This window comes from Seriola lalandi, unplaced genomic scaffold, assembly GCF_002814215.2.
Source record: "Seriola lalandi dorsalis isolate HSWRI2012SDOR001 ecotype SW California unplaced genomic scaffold, Sedor1 jcf7180002054763, whole genome shotgun sequence".
NCBI lineage: Eukaryota > Metazoa > Chordata > Actinopteri > Carangiformes > Carangidae > Seriola > Seriola lalandi.
In genome coordinates this window covers 768,981-786,581 of record NW_019525316.1, presented here as the reverse complement: position 1 = coordinate 786,581, position 17,601 = coordinate 768,981, and the positions used below count along the sequence as shown (strand labels likewise).

General features: G+C 39.1%; 1 protein-coding gene across 1 annotated transcript in view; it reads left to right on the top strand.

Annotated features, from left to right (window-relative positions):
• The window catches only part of ush2a (Usher syndrome 2A (autosomal recessive, mild)), a 152,726-nt gene that overhangs the window by 100,160 nt on the left and 34,965 nt on the right, over positions 1–17,601 (top strand). The window contains exons 52-54 of the mRNA XM_087178958.1: positions 9,868–9,975; positions 11,775–11,958; positions 16,010–16,167. Of these exons, the coding sequence (XP_087035084.1) occupies positions 9,868–9,975; positions 11,775–11,958; positions 16,010–16,167 (450 nt within the window). The remainder of the gene's footprint in view (positions 1–9,867; positions 9,976–11,774; positions 11,959–16,009; positions 16,168–17,601) is intronic.

The window sequence follows — 17,601 nt, the reverse complement described above, 5'->3', positions numbered from 1 at the left end:
CTTTGTATTATTTTCCTTCCCTTACCTGCTTTCTCTTCCTCTCTGTTTTCACCCTTCTCGTCCGTTCCTTCTCTTCTCAGTTGTAGTTTCTTTCTTTACTGTGTTCTCCCTGTGTTTTCTTTTTCTCTTCCCCTTTGCTCTCTTTTGCTTCTGCTCTCTCACATCTAATATTGTTTCTTCAGCTCTCACTTCTTTCTCTGTCCTCTTACCTCCTCACCTTGTTCTTCTCCTTACCTATCTTCTTCTACACTTCTCCTACACATCTCTACTCCTATTCCTCCCTTCTTACCTGGCAAATCCTCTCCTCCCCTTTCTCTCTTTTCCTTTGTCATGCATTTATTTATGTATGCTGGTCTCTGAAAGCCATCTAATAAATGAATTTACACCTGGTTCCCATCACACTCTCTCTGGCCCAACTTCTTACACAGACACAAACATACTCACATGCACATACACACACAGAAGAAACAAAAACACAATGAGCCGGAAGGACACTCAAACTCAGTAGAGAGGTGTACACAAGATCAGGCTCACACACAATCCTGGTTGAAAATATTGTCACCCTTGAATTTTAAGTGCAGAATTTAAAATATCTTAAGAAATATATGCAAATGAACCAAGAATATAGTATAACCAGAATATTTGATAAAATGTCCAAAGTTAATTAACATAAAAAGGGGCTGATTGTTTCCAGCTTCTTTTTCACAATAGCAAAAACATGAGACCTGTGTGAGAGCATCAGAAATGCTATTAAAATAACATAACAACTCCAAGGACTACAAAACAAACCCTAAAAATCCTGGTTCAAAAGTTTGTAATGTTATCAAGAAGTTTCAAAGTTATAAAACTGTCAAGACTCCTCCAGGACGTGACACTAAGAAGAAAATCATTGAGAGAAGTCTGCGAAGGTTCCACACAAACATCTAAAGAGCTTCAGGCAGACTGGGAGCAATGTGGAGTGGCTGTTTTCAGTCTGTACCATACACCATCCACTAAAGCAAGTAGGGAAGGCTCCATGGGCAAAAGCCAGAGAGGACACCACTATTGAAGGAAAGGTACAAAAAGGCAAGACTAATGTTTACAATAACCTTCATAAATAAGCCACAGCCTCTCTGGGATAATGGTCTATGGACAGATGAAACCAAAGTAGAGCTCTCTGGGAATGCAGTGCATCAGTTTGTGTATAAGCAACAAATTGAAGTCCATAAGAAGACCAGACCTGTAATAAAACATGGTGGAGGTTCTATCGTGTTGCGGGGGCTGCTTTTCTGCCTCTGGTACTGGAGGCACTGAATGTTTCAAAGGAATCATGAAATAAGAAGATTACCAAGGCATTTCAGAGTGAAATGTGTTACCCAGTGTCAGAAAACTAGGTCAGAAGCGAAGGTATTGGGTGTTTTAGCAGGACAACATCCTAAAGTACACAACCAGCAGCACAAAAGAGTGGCTGGAAAAAAAACGATGAACGATGAACCTGACCTAAATCCCATTGAAAACCTTTGGAGCGAACTGAAATTTGCCATTGCAAAAAGGACTCCTGTAAACTTAAAAGAGCTTGAACACACACAGAAATGGAAGAATGGCAGAAACTACCTGCAGACAGGTGCAAGAAGCTTCTAGATGGTTTAGAGGCTGTCATTGTTGTCAAAGCTTCTGCAACCAAATATCAGTGAAGGGTGCCAATACTTGTGTCCAGGATATATTTTGTGTTTGTATTATTTCACTCTTGTGCAATTTTTGGTTTTATTTTGTTCAAAAAAGTGGAAATTTTATTATAATATTTTGATTATACAAAATTGGTTAATTTATATTTATTTCTGAGGACATGCTAAATCCTGTACTTAAAATTCTGGGGTACCAATAATTTCCAGGATTGTACATACAAACTTGAGAAAACACAAACATGAATGCACAGCAGAACAAAAGCAGTTTGAGACACAGAGCTCTAATAAAACACTCAGATGTAAAGCAGGCACACAAACAGAAGTGTTGGCTCGTCTTAATGTATTGTAGATCTGCACACAAACATGGTGGTGTCAGGACTAGGTGATTTGTGAGTCTTGTTTTATCTACCCTGAGGAGGAGTAGTGTTGTTGGCCCTCTGCCATCCGTCACACACACACACACACACACACACACACACACACACACACACAAACACACACAAACATCTGCATGAAGCACTGTTAAACAAATATTAGTTGTCTGTATAAAACAAAACATAATTGGAGAAAACAGACAAATACCAATAGAATAATATATGATGTGATAATTTTATCACAGAAGACATACTTACTGTCTTTTTGGACTCAAATAGCTCACTTCAAATATGAACTATTTCAAAGCTGATTTGATTAGCCCCCTTTAAATTTCTACATATGATCAAGTGATGACATCTTTTGAAGCTGAAATCATTGGCATTTCCCTTCACAGCTCCTCTCTGCTCTGTCTTGGACTCAGACCAGGCGTCGGCTTTGCCAGTAGCCAATAGACTATTCCCATGGTGCCTGTGGTTGGCTTGTATGGTCAGGAGTTGTGTGCACACGAGCATGTGTGTTTGTATGTGTAGGCATGAGGCAAAGCAAACAATGCCAAATAGAGATGGTAATGTGTTGTAATACTGTACCAGCCCCATGTGCCAGTGTAAGCAACCAGCATGTGTGTGTGAAATTTCCCTGTACCCCAGTGAGACACTGGAGAACCCTGCGTATTCAGCCAAAACCACTACTCGACCAGTCTCTCTCTCTTTCTTTATCTCTCACTTTCTCTCCCTCTCTCTCTCTCTCCCTCTCTCTCTGTCTCTCTCTCTCTCTTCCTCTCTGTCTCTCTCCACTTCACAGCTCTCTTTGTCACAATACTTGCATATATTAGGAATATGTTAGTGTTTTAATGTATAGCAACGAGAGTAAGAAGTGAAAATCAGTTTCACTGTAACAAAGGAACACAAATCAACTTTTTATAGCAATAGCAGGTTAATCAAAAACCTTGAATGGTTCCTGTTCTGCTGATCAGCTCAAAACAACCCTACTATTTATATTTATATATTTAAACTGAAGAAATAGGCTTTTGTTTCATTCTCACTTTCTTTATGCTAATTGTATTTAGATTAAATCAATATACTTTATCAGCAATCTTTGATTTTATATTGCATATGAACTTCAAAATATTGATATTGTGTTTTTAGGCTATAGTTTATGTTGTTTCTATTACATTTGTCTTATGTTGTGTTTGTCTTTTACACACTCATCCCCAGCAGGCACATACACACAGATAGTGCATATATGGACTTAAATGTTCCTCTACATATTGTATGTACGAATGTGATGTTACGGTAATGAGTAACTGCCATTAAATGATAGCTGTTGAAATACAAAAACTCTTCAGTGAAAAGTGAAACAGAGATAGAGGTAGGCAGAGGGAGAGAGGTGGGGAGTAATTTCAGCAGCAAAATTAAATAAAGATGGAGTTACAAAAAGATTAGACAAACTGAAGGGGTGAAGATGCACAGAATAACTCTTTTTAAAAAAGATTGAAGGAGAAAAGGAGAAAGGAGTGGGACACATGAAAAGGTGGATGGATGTAACTAAGTGTTTTCAGTGAAATATGAACAGAAATAATTGCTGTGCTACTCCCTCATCCTTAATGTTTAATATGCCATTATTCATCTTCTCTGCGTCTCCCTGACGGCTCTCACCACTTTCAGAGACAGACACTCAAAGAGCTCACACACTCACTCTCTCAAACCACAGAAATTGGATAAATGTTCTTTTTTTAGCCACAAAAATGTTGATTTTAGATTGAATCACTCTTGCAATGTTGTAATTTATTTGATCTGATAAATCTGTGGGGCCAAAGATGCCCCCTCCCGATGGAGTATTTTCTTTAGTCTGTGAGGTATTAATTTATCAAGAAAAGTTCATATAAATTAATTCATACATACAAACATAATAATACTATTATTATTATTATTTAAATTAACCTGTTACTTTATAATAAAGATATAAAAAGCGCTTACTATGCACTTTCAGTGCACTTCTTTACTTGATCTCCTTGCACTTATTAAATAGATGTAGTACTAAGTACTTATACCAAGGTCTCTTACTGCACTGAAGATTTAGTGATGTCCCTCACTTGTAAGTTGCTTTGGATAAAAGCGTGGCAAGTGCACCTTTAATCAACACTGAATCTTTCATTCTGTAGTCCTAATATCAGTGTGGATGTTGCAGGTTGTGATGATGCTTTTAACTGGTTCACAGTGTTGTACTTAAAATTAAATAAGCAGCGGCCTCCATGATGCCAGAATCTAAAAATATTTAAAAAACATTTTGGCTTTTACTATTTCCTGTTTAATCATTGATTTGCCTTAGGAAAAGCAAGAAATAGACTCTTATTAATAGCATTTTTAGCAGTTCTGAAAAGAGACACTTCACTGAAAGAATTAAGCACTACTGTACAAAGACACCCCGTGTGAATCGATATTAAGTATTGCTATCATTAGCTCACAATGAATTATTGCCTGCAATTATATAGATTATGGCATTAATCATGTGTTTAATTGGTCTTTTGTAGGCTCATTATTAATTCAGAACAGCAGGGAATAGAGTATGTTCTTTTATTTATTAATGTGTTTCCCCCACAGTCCATGCTGTGATTGGACCATGCCATAGGTACAAGCATGTAGACATGGGAAAAGGAGTAGAGGAGATGGAAAACAATCTTTATCATGTATCATATGTATCCTGAATCTGTCTTTTGTCAGTAGTGTCAGCAATACTGAAAGAGTTTTTCAGCCAGCTAGTTAACAATCACACCCTGTAACACTTTCATTAATTCTGTTTCTAACTTTAGTTCAGCAGGCCTGCAGTTGAATGGTGGAGCTCAATGGGACAGGTAGCAATAAAGAAGCTTGTTCTCTGTGATATACTGGATCCACTTTACCGAGCTGAGTTGATCCTGCCAGAACCCTCACTCCTGTTTAGGTCCAAAGTCTGTCCTTCTGTTGTCTTCATAAAGGAAAGGGACAGGGATGTATTGTCAGAGAATTGAGGAAGACTGAAAAGATGAAAAGAAGTTGTTTTTTTTTCAGCGTTAACAGATATAAACTAATACAAATTGGTTTTAACATAATCAAGAAAAATAAATGCATATTTAAATATTTATTTTAAGTTAAATTTGTGTAAATGAAACTCAGCAACTGGTTAAAGAAGAAATTAGAAATAGGAGTGACACATTTCAGGATTTAGGCCTACATGTTCTCTACATTATCATTTTTGTCATCAAAAATTTAGCTCAAGATTATCCTGAAAATAAAACAACACACATTCTTCTTCTTTCTCTCTCAACTGTCTGGCCTTGTCTTCTACACTTGTATGTGTACTTGCATGTGCTTCTTTTTTTTGGGGTGGACCACAATAGCGAGGCCAGTTCATTCGCCACTCATAAATGTCCGTGACTGAGTGAGTGATAGAGTTGAGTGTTATATTTCTAACATTGGACCATGGGTCAGCAGAATGCCATGTGACTGAGTTGGAGTTTCCCCATTGGCCATTGCTCTTTCAAATTAAATTGGCACCAATGGGTCCTATTAGGGATCGTTTACAGCCTGCAGTGTTGCCAATTCAGCCCATTTGTCGCTAGATTCAGAGACTTTTTCAGACAAGACTTGGTATAAACTTAATATATGGCTGGACTGTATATGAGTGCCAACCATGGGCTTAGGGCTACACCAGTTGGGCAGTCACCCAGTCACCCTGGTTTCCCGATTCATTTAGCCTTTCCTCCATTACAGAAAATGAACCACTTTCATTACATGTATTATTATTACTAAAGAAGGCAGAGGAATAACTAAACATACGTCACACCAAGCAAAGGAAGCAGGAGAGAGAGAAGCTACTGGTGACTGTTTAGATCACGAAACTGCAGATCTGAATAGCATGTAAAAAACAGAAACACCAGTAACCGAAAATGAGATGATATTCTTACTGCAGCACAGCAATAAAAGCGCTGATAAGAATTTAAGGGTTTCTGTCCACTGAGACACTAGAGGGCTTTAATTTGGAACAGATACAGGAAGTACTGAGTTTGTATTAATATGTAATTAACTTTAACATGACTAACAGGAGCGACTGAAAACAAGGCTTTATACTAAAACACTGGTATGACCAATTATAAATTTCAAACAGATGTAATTATAAATAAAGACCTGCCTCTAATATAAGCCTGCCTCAAATACGTTTTCAGGAAATACAATAGGTGAAAACTGTTGTGTAACCCAGAAGGGGGCTGTGTGAGAAACTAAATAAGAAAGATATTCTGTCTCTTTTAACTTTCTCTCTGAGCAATAATTTTACAAGTTAATATAGCTGAAGTCAGAACATAGTCTTTGTCTTTAGCTTATGTGTTTGGTCATTTTGGTTATAAAATCTGGATTTTAACAGTTCAGAGCAGCAACTTGGAAATGGCATGGAATTTACCATGTAGTCTTAATGGGTGTGTGTGTGTGTGTGTGTGTGTGTGTGTGTGTGTGTGAGTGCGTGCGTGCGTGCGTGCGTGCGTGCGTGCGTGCGTGCGTGCGTGTGTGCGTGCTGCGTGTATGTGAGAGAGAGAGAGAACCTGATCTCATTGTTCCATTCCAGACAGTCTCTGCATTAGGGAGCCACAGACAGGAAGTCAAACTCTTAATTATTTAGGAGAGGTGTTATCAAAGCTCTCTTCTATCTCTCTTTCCTCTCTCTCTTTCTTTCATTTTCTTCCTTGTTCTTAATGCATCTGTTCTCTTCTTCTTCTCTTTTCATCTCAGCTGCTTTCACGTCATGTCTTAGCTGTCCTCACATTTCTCTCTCTTATTCTCCTGCATGGCTTTCCTACTTTCTCTCCATCTTCTCTTTGACTTCACTATCTCTCTCTCTCTCTCTCTCTTTCTCTTTCTCTCTTTCTGACTGTGTGGTGTATCAGGTAACTGGCATGGTCTTGTGGGCTAGGCCCATCATCCTATCATAGTCTGTAATGCAAACAGGGCTTGGCAACCTGTCAATAAAATGCTGTATTAAATCAGTTATTTTTACTGCACCACTGCAACACACACACATACTTAAGAGAACTCCACAATAGTCTCACAATCAAGTCTCTTGTTTGAGTTTTTCTCCCATGCACACTTTGACTTTTTACTTGAATGTAAGCACCAACTCTTTCCTCTGTCTTTACTGCCAAAGTCTCTCTACCTTACACAAACACAGACCAGTCTCCAGTGTCCAGCTCTTACGATGACAGTTACAGCCTTGTCTCTCTATGTGTTAGTGAGCCGCTGGTTGCTCACATCAAAACGCCCTCCACCTGTTTTTCACTTCCCAGTGATCACTGTTAAAATGATTGAAGCTTCCTCTGTCTTTCTACAATCAAGCACATAAGCACACGTGTAGGCACGGGTAAGCGTACGTACAGGTATGTGCATACAAGCACATGCGCGCGCGCACACACACACACACACACTAACACTCACTCACCATCGTCGATCCGGTGTTATTTCTCCAGCAGAACAACACTGCCCTCTTCAGGCTGAGTGTTAAAGATAATTTGAAATACACTAAGAAACAGCAGAGGTGTTTGTGTGTGAGTTTGTATGCAGCTGCACATACACATTGGATGAGAAGTGTAACTGTGCTTGGTTTGGTTTATATTTAAGATTGCATGAGACACAGTGGTTGGAGAATCAGGTGATGCTTCACAGAGTTTATTTGGCCTTGTAGTTCTTCAAGTTTCTGACTGTGAGCTCATTGCATTGAAGGCGGAACTGATAAATCAACTTTTACAAGCATGCTCTAGGATCAGTCCCCTGTGTTACCTGACCTGAATTTAGGCTTTAATTAATAGGCAAGGGCAGCATTTAAAAGCATTTTGGTTATTCTGTTTATGCACACATTTTCCTTACTTCTGAAGCCATTGCCACATGTGGTGTAGTGTTGGTCTGTGGTAAAAATATTACAGCACAGTTGTCAGCGCAGTTTTTGGCCCCATCGGGACACTGTCGGCCTGTATGTACGAAAATCTAGTCAAGGGTTACCGCTTTATTTAGTGTTGCAACAAATGACATCACTCGCAGTGTAGATATCATTTACTATGCTAGAGTGCACACTCGCATATACACACGCTTAGTTGCGCAGTTAAATAGTGTAACAGAGCCTTACGCTTCAACCCTAGTACTTTCGTATGGCTGGCAGATTTTCTTTATTTAACCCAAACACAGGGCAACATTGTAAGAACATTTGTGTGTGCGCACACACACACACACACACACATATACACACATACACACACACACATTGATCAGAGGTTGGGTTAAGCGTGGCAGGCTGCGAGGCATGTTAAGCAGGCTAAGCAGTAGAGAGAGACGTGAGGAAACCGTGGCGAAGCACTCCGCTGTGCATTAGACTGTGTGTGTGTCTGTATGTGTGTGTGCGTGTGTGTACATGTTCACTGCTGTATGTGGTCAACACAGGGTGGGTACCGGCATACATATAGCAGCTGAGCCAAACAGTAGGGTGTCAGCCTCCAAATATACACAGTTGGAAACAGCAATAGATAATTTAGATAATTACCTAAATTATATAAAAAAGGTGTTTATTTTACAAGTGCTAGAATTTTGATCCTTTTTCACCAAATTACAGGTGTGATACGTTTATGTAATTAATTCGAAACATCATTGACTTTTAATTCTATCTCACATATGGTGCTTAAGAGTCCCCCAGTGTCTATTTGCCCTTCGATACTAAACATATGGAAGTAAAGCCATGAAATAGAAGAAATTTCACTTTTATTTAGAAAAAAAATCCATTATTTTGAGTCTCAACTAGACATTTCTAAATATTAAAATATGTTTATGTAATGCATCAGACATCATAAATAGTGTAATAATATTTATTGTTTCACCTAATATGAATGCAGATTCAAGGCAGAAACATAGAATTTAACACAGTGTATAATGTGCCAAAGCCTGTTCTCACAGTCATCCTTTTGAAATAGTCGTTTTACTTCATTCATTTTCCTTTGAATTTGATTTGTAAGCTGTTGTAGCCTGTCGGCTAAGTGAATGACCATAAAATATCCAGTCAAACCCCATGGCAGCATTAAGGATTTGCAACCATCCATTCATCCTCATCCATCCACTTAACATTAAGAACAAGACAGAAAATATATGTGAAGAAAAAAAGGTTTTCAATAACCAGAAACTAGTTGTAACTTTGTTTAGAATATGTAGGATTTTTAGCTGATTACAGTTTTTAAATCTTACTAAAATAGGTTGAATATCACACCAAAAACTGATTGCCTGTGGATGCAGTTAAAGGATCACTCAGTCACTATGTGATTTCTTTTAGACTGCATAGCAGGTGTCTATAAATAAATCATGTCTGGACGCTGTAGCCTAAACGCATACCAAGGTATCATAATTATCATAGATCAAAAGCTGATGACATTACAGCGTTAGACCGGTCCTATCCCATGTCAGTTCCGCGGCTGCCCATCTTTACGTTGTTTCATTATTGAGTTATGGCATGCATAATTTAACACCGACAGATATGGATCCATCCGTTGAGAGTGTGGAAAGAACAGAGGGAGGGAGAGTGAAACAGATAGAGAGAGAGAAAACAGTCAGGAGGAGAGTGGGTGATACAGGCTGAGAAGGCTTTCCCTCTCTTTTACCTTTTTGCCTGTTTTTCATTTTGTTGGTCTTCTCTTCCCTTTTCTCTACTTATACTGTTCTGTTATCCCTCTGTCCATTTCATTTTTTGAAAACTGTTTTTTACTTGTAAGTGTAAGATTGATCCTTTGTGATGTTTTAAGCATATATTCACACAAGTCTGCATGCTACAGGTTTGCAGCCATACACAGACTACAGTTTTGTGCTGGTGGCCTGTACAGCTGTCGGATGTGGAGCCAGTTTACCTTCCACAGGACACACCCTGCAAGCTTTCCCTGCTGGTACACACACACACACACACACACACACACACACACACACACGCACTTGGCAATATCCTGCAGAAACTTTATACCTTAATTGAACATATACTGTACATTTTAGGAATTCTCTGTTTGATTTCATGCAGTGACATTTATTTAGAAATGAGCAGTCAGTCCAATCCCACAGGTCTTCCACAGATGTAAGACAGAAAACTGCCATACATTTTTCTCACATGAATGTACATCGCTAATGTCAAATATGACATGAATACATGAAATCATACATTTACAAAAGATTTGTGGTTATGTATATTTTTTGCCTTTCGTTGACGTAGATTACTGGCAAAATATCTGACATTTTCAAATATATTTGATTATTGTAATAGTTTAATTTAATTAATTGGAGGACCCAAAACAATATCACAACTTTAACATATTCTCATTTTAATTAATATTGACATTCACCAATCTCTTACATTTTGTAAATGTCTTTTTACCATTTACCTTTGTCTGTGTCGTCTTTACTGATTTCCTCTTTTCGGATGTTTTTCTCCTTTTCCTGTCCGCTCTTCTCACTTCTCCTTTCTCCTCCCACTGCTCTCCTTTTTTGAATCATCCCCCTCTCTTGTCCTTCTTTGGTCTCCCTACAGTGGATCTACCTACCCTTCACCTTTCTCTTTCTCTCTCTTCTTCCTCACTGTTGACTACAGTGAAATGAAGCCTTTTTTCTTATGTCTGACTAAAATGGCTTTGTGGATTTTTATTTATTAAAGAACTTCAATTAGGATAATTTTCCCTCTTCATCCACTTCTCCTATGTCTTGATCTTTTCCATCCACATCTGTTTTCTTTTTTCCACATCTTCCCCACTCTGCTTCTTTTATATCTTGTTTCTCCTACTCTTGAAACCTATTGCACATTTATCTCGCCTCTTAGGTTTCAGTTTTTCTCCTATTTCTTTTCCATTTAAATATCTCATTCTTTCCTTCTCTGCACCTATCTATTGGATCTTTTGTCTTTCATTCTATTTATTTTTATATGGGCCTCCTATTTTTTCTTTTTTAGCTCCTCCTCTCCACAGCCACCACCCCACCCTTATCCTTGTGTCTCAATGTCAGCCACAATGCCACCACACCATTTTGTCATCTTAAATATATCTGTCTGTGTGATTGGAATTAACATATCTGCTACATGTTTGTGTTTCTATATTGGTAAACAATTCAATTTTAATTAGAAGTAAGTTAATTAAACTCTCCTCCTGCACACAGGCAAATAGATGAGTCTTAGATCATTTGTGTCCAAATAATTGAAATTCTTCAATAATGAATTTCATTTGACCAAACACATCCTCTCCTGAGCTCTTTTCCTGTCCTGATTTCATTATAATTTCAATCACTGTAGGAATTTATTGTAGCCTCAATAATTTAATAATCTGCGTTTTCATGCTAATAAATGTCACTATTCTCAGACTCCAGCCACGAGACAATACTCAGTTAATAAAGAAAAAGACTTTAGATGTGCTTTTGTGCACTTTGGTATCTGTTTATAAGAGACAACGCAAATTAGCATTTTTTTAAAATAAGATCAACATACAAACTGTGTCTGAGCAATAGCCACATCTGTTAGAGATTCACTGAGTCATCAATATGAATTTATCAATATTTTAAAAGAAAATACAAAAACGTAATATTAACGATTATAATAATATTATTGTATATTGTAAATATTTTATTGTATATGTAATTAATGATAGGTGCCAATTAATGAATATGGGAAATGCTCATGTCCTCCTTTTCTTTCCCTCTTTTGCTCCTCCAGGTGTATGGTCAAGGCCCAGACACCTGATAATAAACACATCTGCGGTGGAGCTGTACTGGGATCAGCCGTCCCAGCCTAATGGACACATCTCTCAGTACAGACTGAACAGAGACGGTCACACTATTTTTACCGGAGACCACCGTGACCAGAATTATACCGACACTGAACTCCTGCCAAATCGCAGGTGGATAGCACTCACTTGCGCGCTTTCACACACACATGAATGCGAACATGTACAAGTGTGTGCTCATATGTAGAAGACACACATGCATAAACACACTTCACTTGTAGCTACATAATTAATCATCCCTTTAATTCCTAATTTTCCCATTTGTGTGTACGTATGTGTGTTTGAGTGTGTTTGTTTCGGGGTCACCCTGTTATAAAAGCTCTCCTATCGTCCCACCCATGTGTCTCTCTCAGGACTGCACTCTCTACATGTTTGTTTGTGTCATTTAATGGGCAAATATTTGACATACCAATGACAGACGCAAACATTACCACACACACGCACACACATTAAAATCACCAATCAGATCTGTTTTTTGCTTACAGACAGCAGTGGAGCGTATATTTTATTTATCTGTTTATTTTCATTTAACCTTTACTAATCCGTGTCTTTTTTCCAAGATGAATTTTCTGTTTTAATTATGTGAGTGCAAAATGATACCCTCTTTCCTCCCCTTTCTCTTTCTCCTGGCTCCTTCTCTCTCCCGAGACAATTCCTTTTTACCCCAAATAGAATTCTTGGGATAACACCGTGCAGTACTCCAGTCTCCTCTATGTGTGTGAAAGAGAAAGAGAAAGGAAGAAAGGAAGAAGATAGGACCGTATGTGGGTGTGATGTTTAATTTTCCCTAATTCCAGATAGTCTGCCAGAAGGCATTTATGTCCCGACCCTTCACTTCTCATCACTTGCCTCACTTCCTATTCACTTCTCCTTCCTCTCTCCCTCCCTCCCCTCCTGTCCTTTCTCTCTTACCTCATTCCCTTCCTCCTTCCCTTCTTTTCCCAATTTAGCCCTGCGCCAAGAATTACACAGGGAGCACCGGCCCCATTATCCAGGCAGACTTGTGTGTGTTTTTGCCTGGGTGTGTGTGTGTACCCACGCATGCCTTTCTGTGTGTGCATGTGTCTGTGCATGAGACAGCTCAAAGTGGCCATTGATTATTTATGACAATGTTGATTAGCTGTCACTTTGCTTCGGCAGCCCAGGAAGTGTCTAAGATGACGAGAGAATTAACCTATTCCCTCTGGCTGGCCCCGCAGGACACACACACGCACACACACACACACACACACACACACAGCCACATCCATAGCCAAACAGATGCAAATGCCCCACTCATCGATTACCTACACACACACACACACACACACACACCATTTTACTTTTGATATCCCAAGGCGGTGTTTACATTTAAGTAAATATCTTGCAGTGATGAAGTGTTTAAATTCATTCTCCCACTGAAACCTTATGCCATGATAAAATTCTCACTCTCCATCACACTCACACACTGCTTTGCTCTCTCTCTCTCTCTCTCTCTCTCTCTCTCTCTCTCTCTCTCTCTCTCTCTCTCTCTCTCTCTCTCTCCTTGATGTATCTCAATGAGGTGTATTTATTTGTTTTTCTCTTTGTGTTTCTCTGTGTGTGTGTGTGTGTGTGTGTGTGTGTGTGTGTGTGTGTGTGTGTGTGTGTCTATAAGAGTAACATATGAGGAGTTTTAATGCCTTTTCCTTACTGTTCTAACCCACTGCAGAGGGGCTAATGGCCTCCTGTTTAAAACGCTCTGCGCAGGAACAATAACCCAACACCACCGCCTATTAATGCATGTGTGCTGGAGTTTATAGCAAATTAAAGGCTTTTAATGTTAAATGGTGGCCCACTTACACAGCTAATGTAGGCTTTAGCACCAGCCAGCCACGCGCTCTTAAAAGGGAAATCTATCTTATGATGTCATGGGCAGGAGAGGTAGAGAGTGGGTCGAGAGAGGCAACAAGACAGATGAAAGAGAGAGAGAAAAGGTGTATGATGGAGCGGGAGAAAGAATGGACCTTAAGTGTAGTCACAGTATTAGAGTGCACACATACATATGGACACATACTTTCAAATGCTGAAATTTAATAGGACAAGAGGACTTCTGGTTCTTGCAGTATCCAACAAAATTCAGCATACCCTTGGTCCATATCACTAAAGTAGTTACAAATTCTCTCCGTTCAATACAATTATATTTATTTTTAGCCAAAGCCCAAGAAGAATGAAGCCAATCTATCGAAAGGTCCATATTGAGGAACCAACTGCAACAAATTTCAAAAGTAACATACTTCATTAGTGAAATTCCATTGTTTTATTTTTTTTAAGTGTTGGTCCTGGCCAGGTACTAACCAAACATGCTGGACCCCTTATGCTCCAAACAGATTTGTTTTGGTTTCATCTGATCAAAGAATGTGCTGCCGTATTCATCAGGCCTCTTTTCATGTTCTTTGGCAAAGCTTAATCTTCCATTTTTGTGCTGTTTTGTGAGTAATGATTTTGACTTCATACAAATGTCCTACACAATGTCTGATCAGTCACTGAAACACCGTTTTCCACAGATAGTCCTTGTGCCAAGTCAGAAGACCTTACACATCTGTTTTTCAATGCAGGTTTGCGTGAAAAGTGAGTTGTGCATAGCATCATTTTTCAAGGACAGCCACTGCACCTCCTGTTATTGGTAGCATGGCTCTTCCTGTACCTCCTAACAACTGCTCCAACTGTGTTTCCGCCAATGTTCAGTAGCTTATTGATGCTCTTGTGCCATCTCCCATCTTTATGAAGTCTCACAATCTGATTTCTTACTTGTTCAGACAATTCTTTACCATGTGCTGCCATGTTAGATATGACCCAGGCCAAAAATAACTAACTGGAAATCATGAGTATAATCACTTTTGTTGCAGTGATCACAGGTGTTCTCACTTTTGTTGCACTGAGGTTGCACTTTGGGGGCTGTATTTTCATTGTAGTCTGTCTAACCTGTTTTTAAATATACATTACACATCATTTTTTGCACAATTGCTCTGACTAGAAATGATGAGGGGAAAAATGCATGGGATGACACAAATTTTGTGTTCATTTGAACGTTCAGACCTCACTCTATAGATGACATTAACAAAAATATTTCACCCCTTTGCTCATGCAGGCCTGGGGACTTAGTGTTTTGCATTTATTTTGATGCGTCTGCACCAGCAACAGCCAGGGCCCGAGTCAGTATGTTTTCTGGATGTACGTCTGTCCATCTGTCCCATTCTTGTAAACGCAATAACTCAGAAATGTCTTGAGGGAATTTCTTCAAATTTGGTGCAAACATTCACTTGGACTCAAGGATGAACTGATTACATTTTGGTTGTTTAAGGTCAAAGTTCAAGGTTACAGTGACCTCATGTCCTTGTGAATTTGATATATATAGAACGCCCAGAGGGAATTTCATTACATCTGGCACAAACATTCACTTGGAGTCCAGGATGAACTGATTAGAATTTGTTGGTCAAAGGTCAAGGTCACTGTGACCTCACAAGATACGTTTTTGGCCATAACTAACGAATGTGCTAATTATGACACAATTTAACACAAATGTCTAATAGGATAAAATGATTGTATATGTTTATATATTTTAATGAATTCTATATCCAAATGGTCAAAGGTGAACTTTACTGTGAAATATTACTTAAATATTATTATAATCTGCAAAAACACTCGTTCTGCTGTATTGACAGTTTCAGTTTGAAAGCCCCCTAACATTCAGACCTGAGCCTGTGCTTCTTAATTGTGCTAAGTGAAGTAGTAATAATTGACTATATTTCAGTTAATGTGGTATAGGAGGACCTGTCACACGTAATTTGTAAAATAATTTTTTTTTTTTACTTCGTTCATAACTGAAAGGAAAGAGCTAAGAAGTGGTAGGATATTTACCGGGGATATACAGTGGGATCCAAACGTGGTCTCAGACTTTTGGACTCCACTGTACATATTAATAAAGCTCCCTTTGATTATTTGACTGTCTGAGCCATGATCCTGACCAGGTTCTGTGTTTGCTTTACTGTATACATTGGTGCTTTTTTTGGGTGAAACCGCCAATTAAAACTCTCTGACTGTATGTTCTTTCCCTTCTCCCGTGATCTCTCGTTTCTCTGTGCCCCTCCTTTGATATCTCTTTGATGCTACCTTCACACCTCTGTTTGCCTTTCCATCTCTTCAGGTATGTGTATGAGCTGGAGGCCACTACAGACGGTGGGACTGGTGTGAGTGACAAATATGTTATACAAGCTCCAGTGTCATGCCCTACTGGGATCCCACCTCCCCACAATGTGACAGTGTTAGGTCCCCACTCCATCTCTCTTGCCTGGACCCCTCCTGGTGAGTGGATGGATGGATGGATGGATGGATGGATGGATGGATTGATTGATTTCAACTTGCTCCTTGGAAATAATTTCAGAACCCTGTGTGCAGCTGTGCCATATTTACATTTTATAAGTCAGACAAGATTTACACTTAGAAACAAGGTTGACTGTACCTGTGATATCTAAAGTATCTAAATTTTGTAAATTATCCCGGAGACTTGTGTTTCTGTCCTACTCCTATGTTGAGGAGCATTGATGATATTATTAAAAGAATACTTGAAAATAAGAATTTATGCTGGTGGAAAACACACGTAACCAGTGGCTCCTTCCACTTCCATGATTAGACAGAAAATGCGAACAGAGTTAATGTGATACATACTGTGTCAATATTGTACATGAAGTGATATTTCAATATTTTCAATACTGAAAAATTCCTGTCACATTCATTGGATTTAGCTCTACAACACAAAAAGAAAAAATTATGTTCACCATATCAAAGTTTTTTCCTCCATGGGAACAAGTCCAAGGGTTAGACTGAAACAAAAGTCCCTGAGTAGTTTTCCATTCACCTTCTGGCCTCTCAGGACCTGGACACACATACACTGGCATACATGAGCATACACTTGGGGCTGAGTTTCATGCTCATGGGGCAGTGATTGTCTGCCCTAACCCATCTATCATTGACTATTACTCTCTCATTAGGCTGATTTCCTATCTCAGAAACTGCTTATAGGGCCAACTAGCAAAGACAGTTCACTCTGTGCGTGCGTGCATGCGTGCTTGTGTGTGTGTGTGTGTGTGTGTGTGTGTGTGTGTGTGTGTGTGTGTGTGTGGCTTTGTTTCTGTATATTTGTGTCTGTGTTTATGTATGCATCTTTATACATGTGTATTTGAAAGTCTGTGTGCGTGTGTGTGTGTGTCTGCCTGTGCGTGTTTGTGTGTGTGTCTGCCTGGGCGTGTGTGTGTGTGCATGTCATTGTGGAGATATTTCCATAGGCAGGCCTATTCTATCGTTATTATGGGTTGATTTTAAAGGTGAGGAAATATCGGCTGGGTTCTCACGCTTGGTTAACTCCCTGAGCCCAGAGTCTGGAGTGTTTTCGACTTGTGTGTGTATGTGTGCGTGCCAGACTCCCTAACAGAGTGTCTATCTTTGTGTATGTATATGCACATGTGTTTGTGTCTTATGCATGCATTGACTGACGTATGGCTAGTAAGAAGACATTTAGTCTAGGATCAATTCCTCCATTGTCTGTATCTGTCTGTGTGTTTCATTTTGGGCGATGGGGATGTCAAATCAGCTGATTGGTTGTTCATAATAGAACTTAAATATTACAGTGACAATTAAACATGGCTGAGCAACATACCGATGAAAGAGAGACACATTATCATCCCTTTGTGTGTGCTTACACATAAATATCTGTGTGTTTGTGTGTGTGTGTGTGTGGGG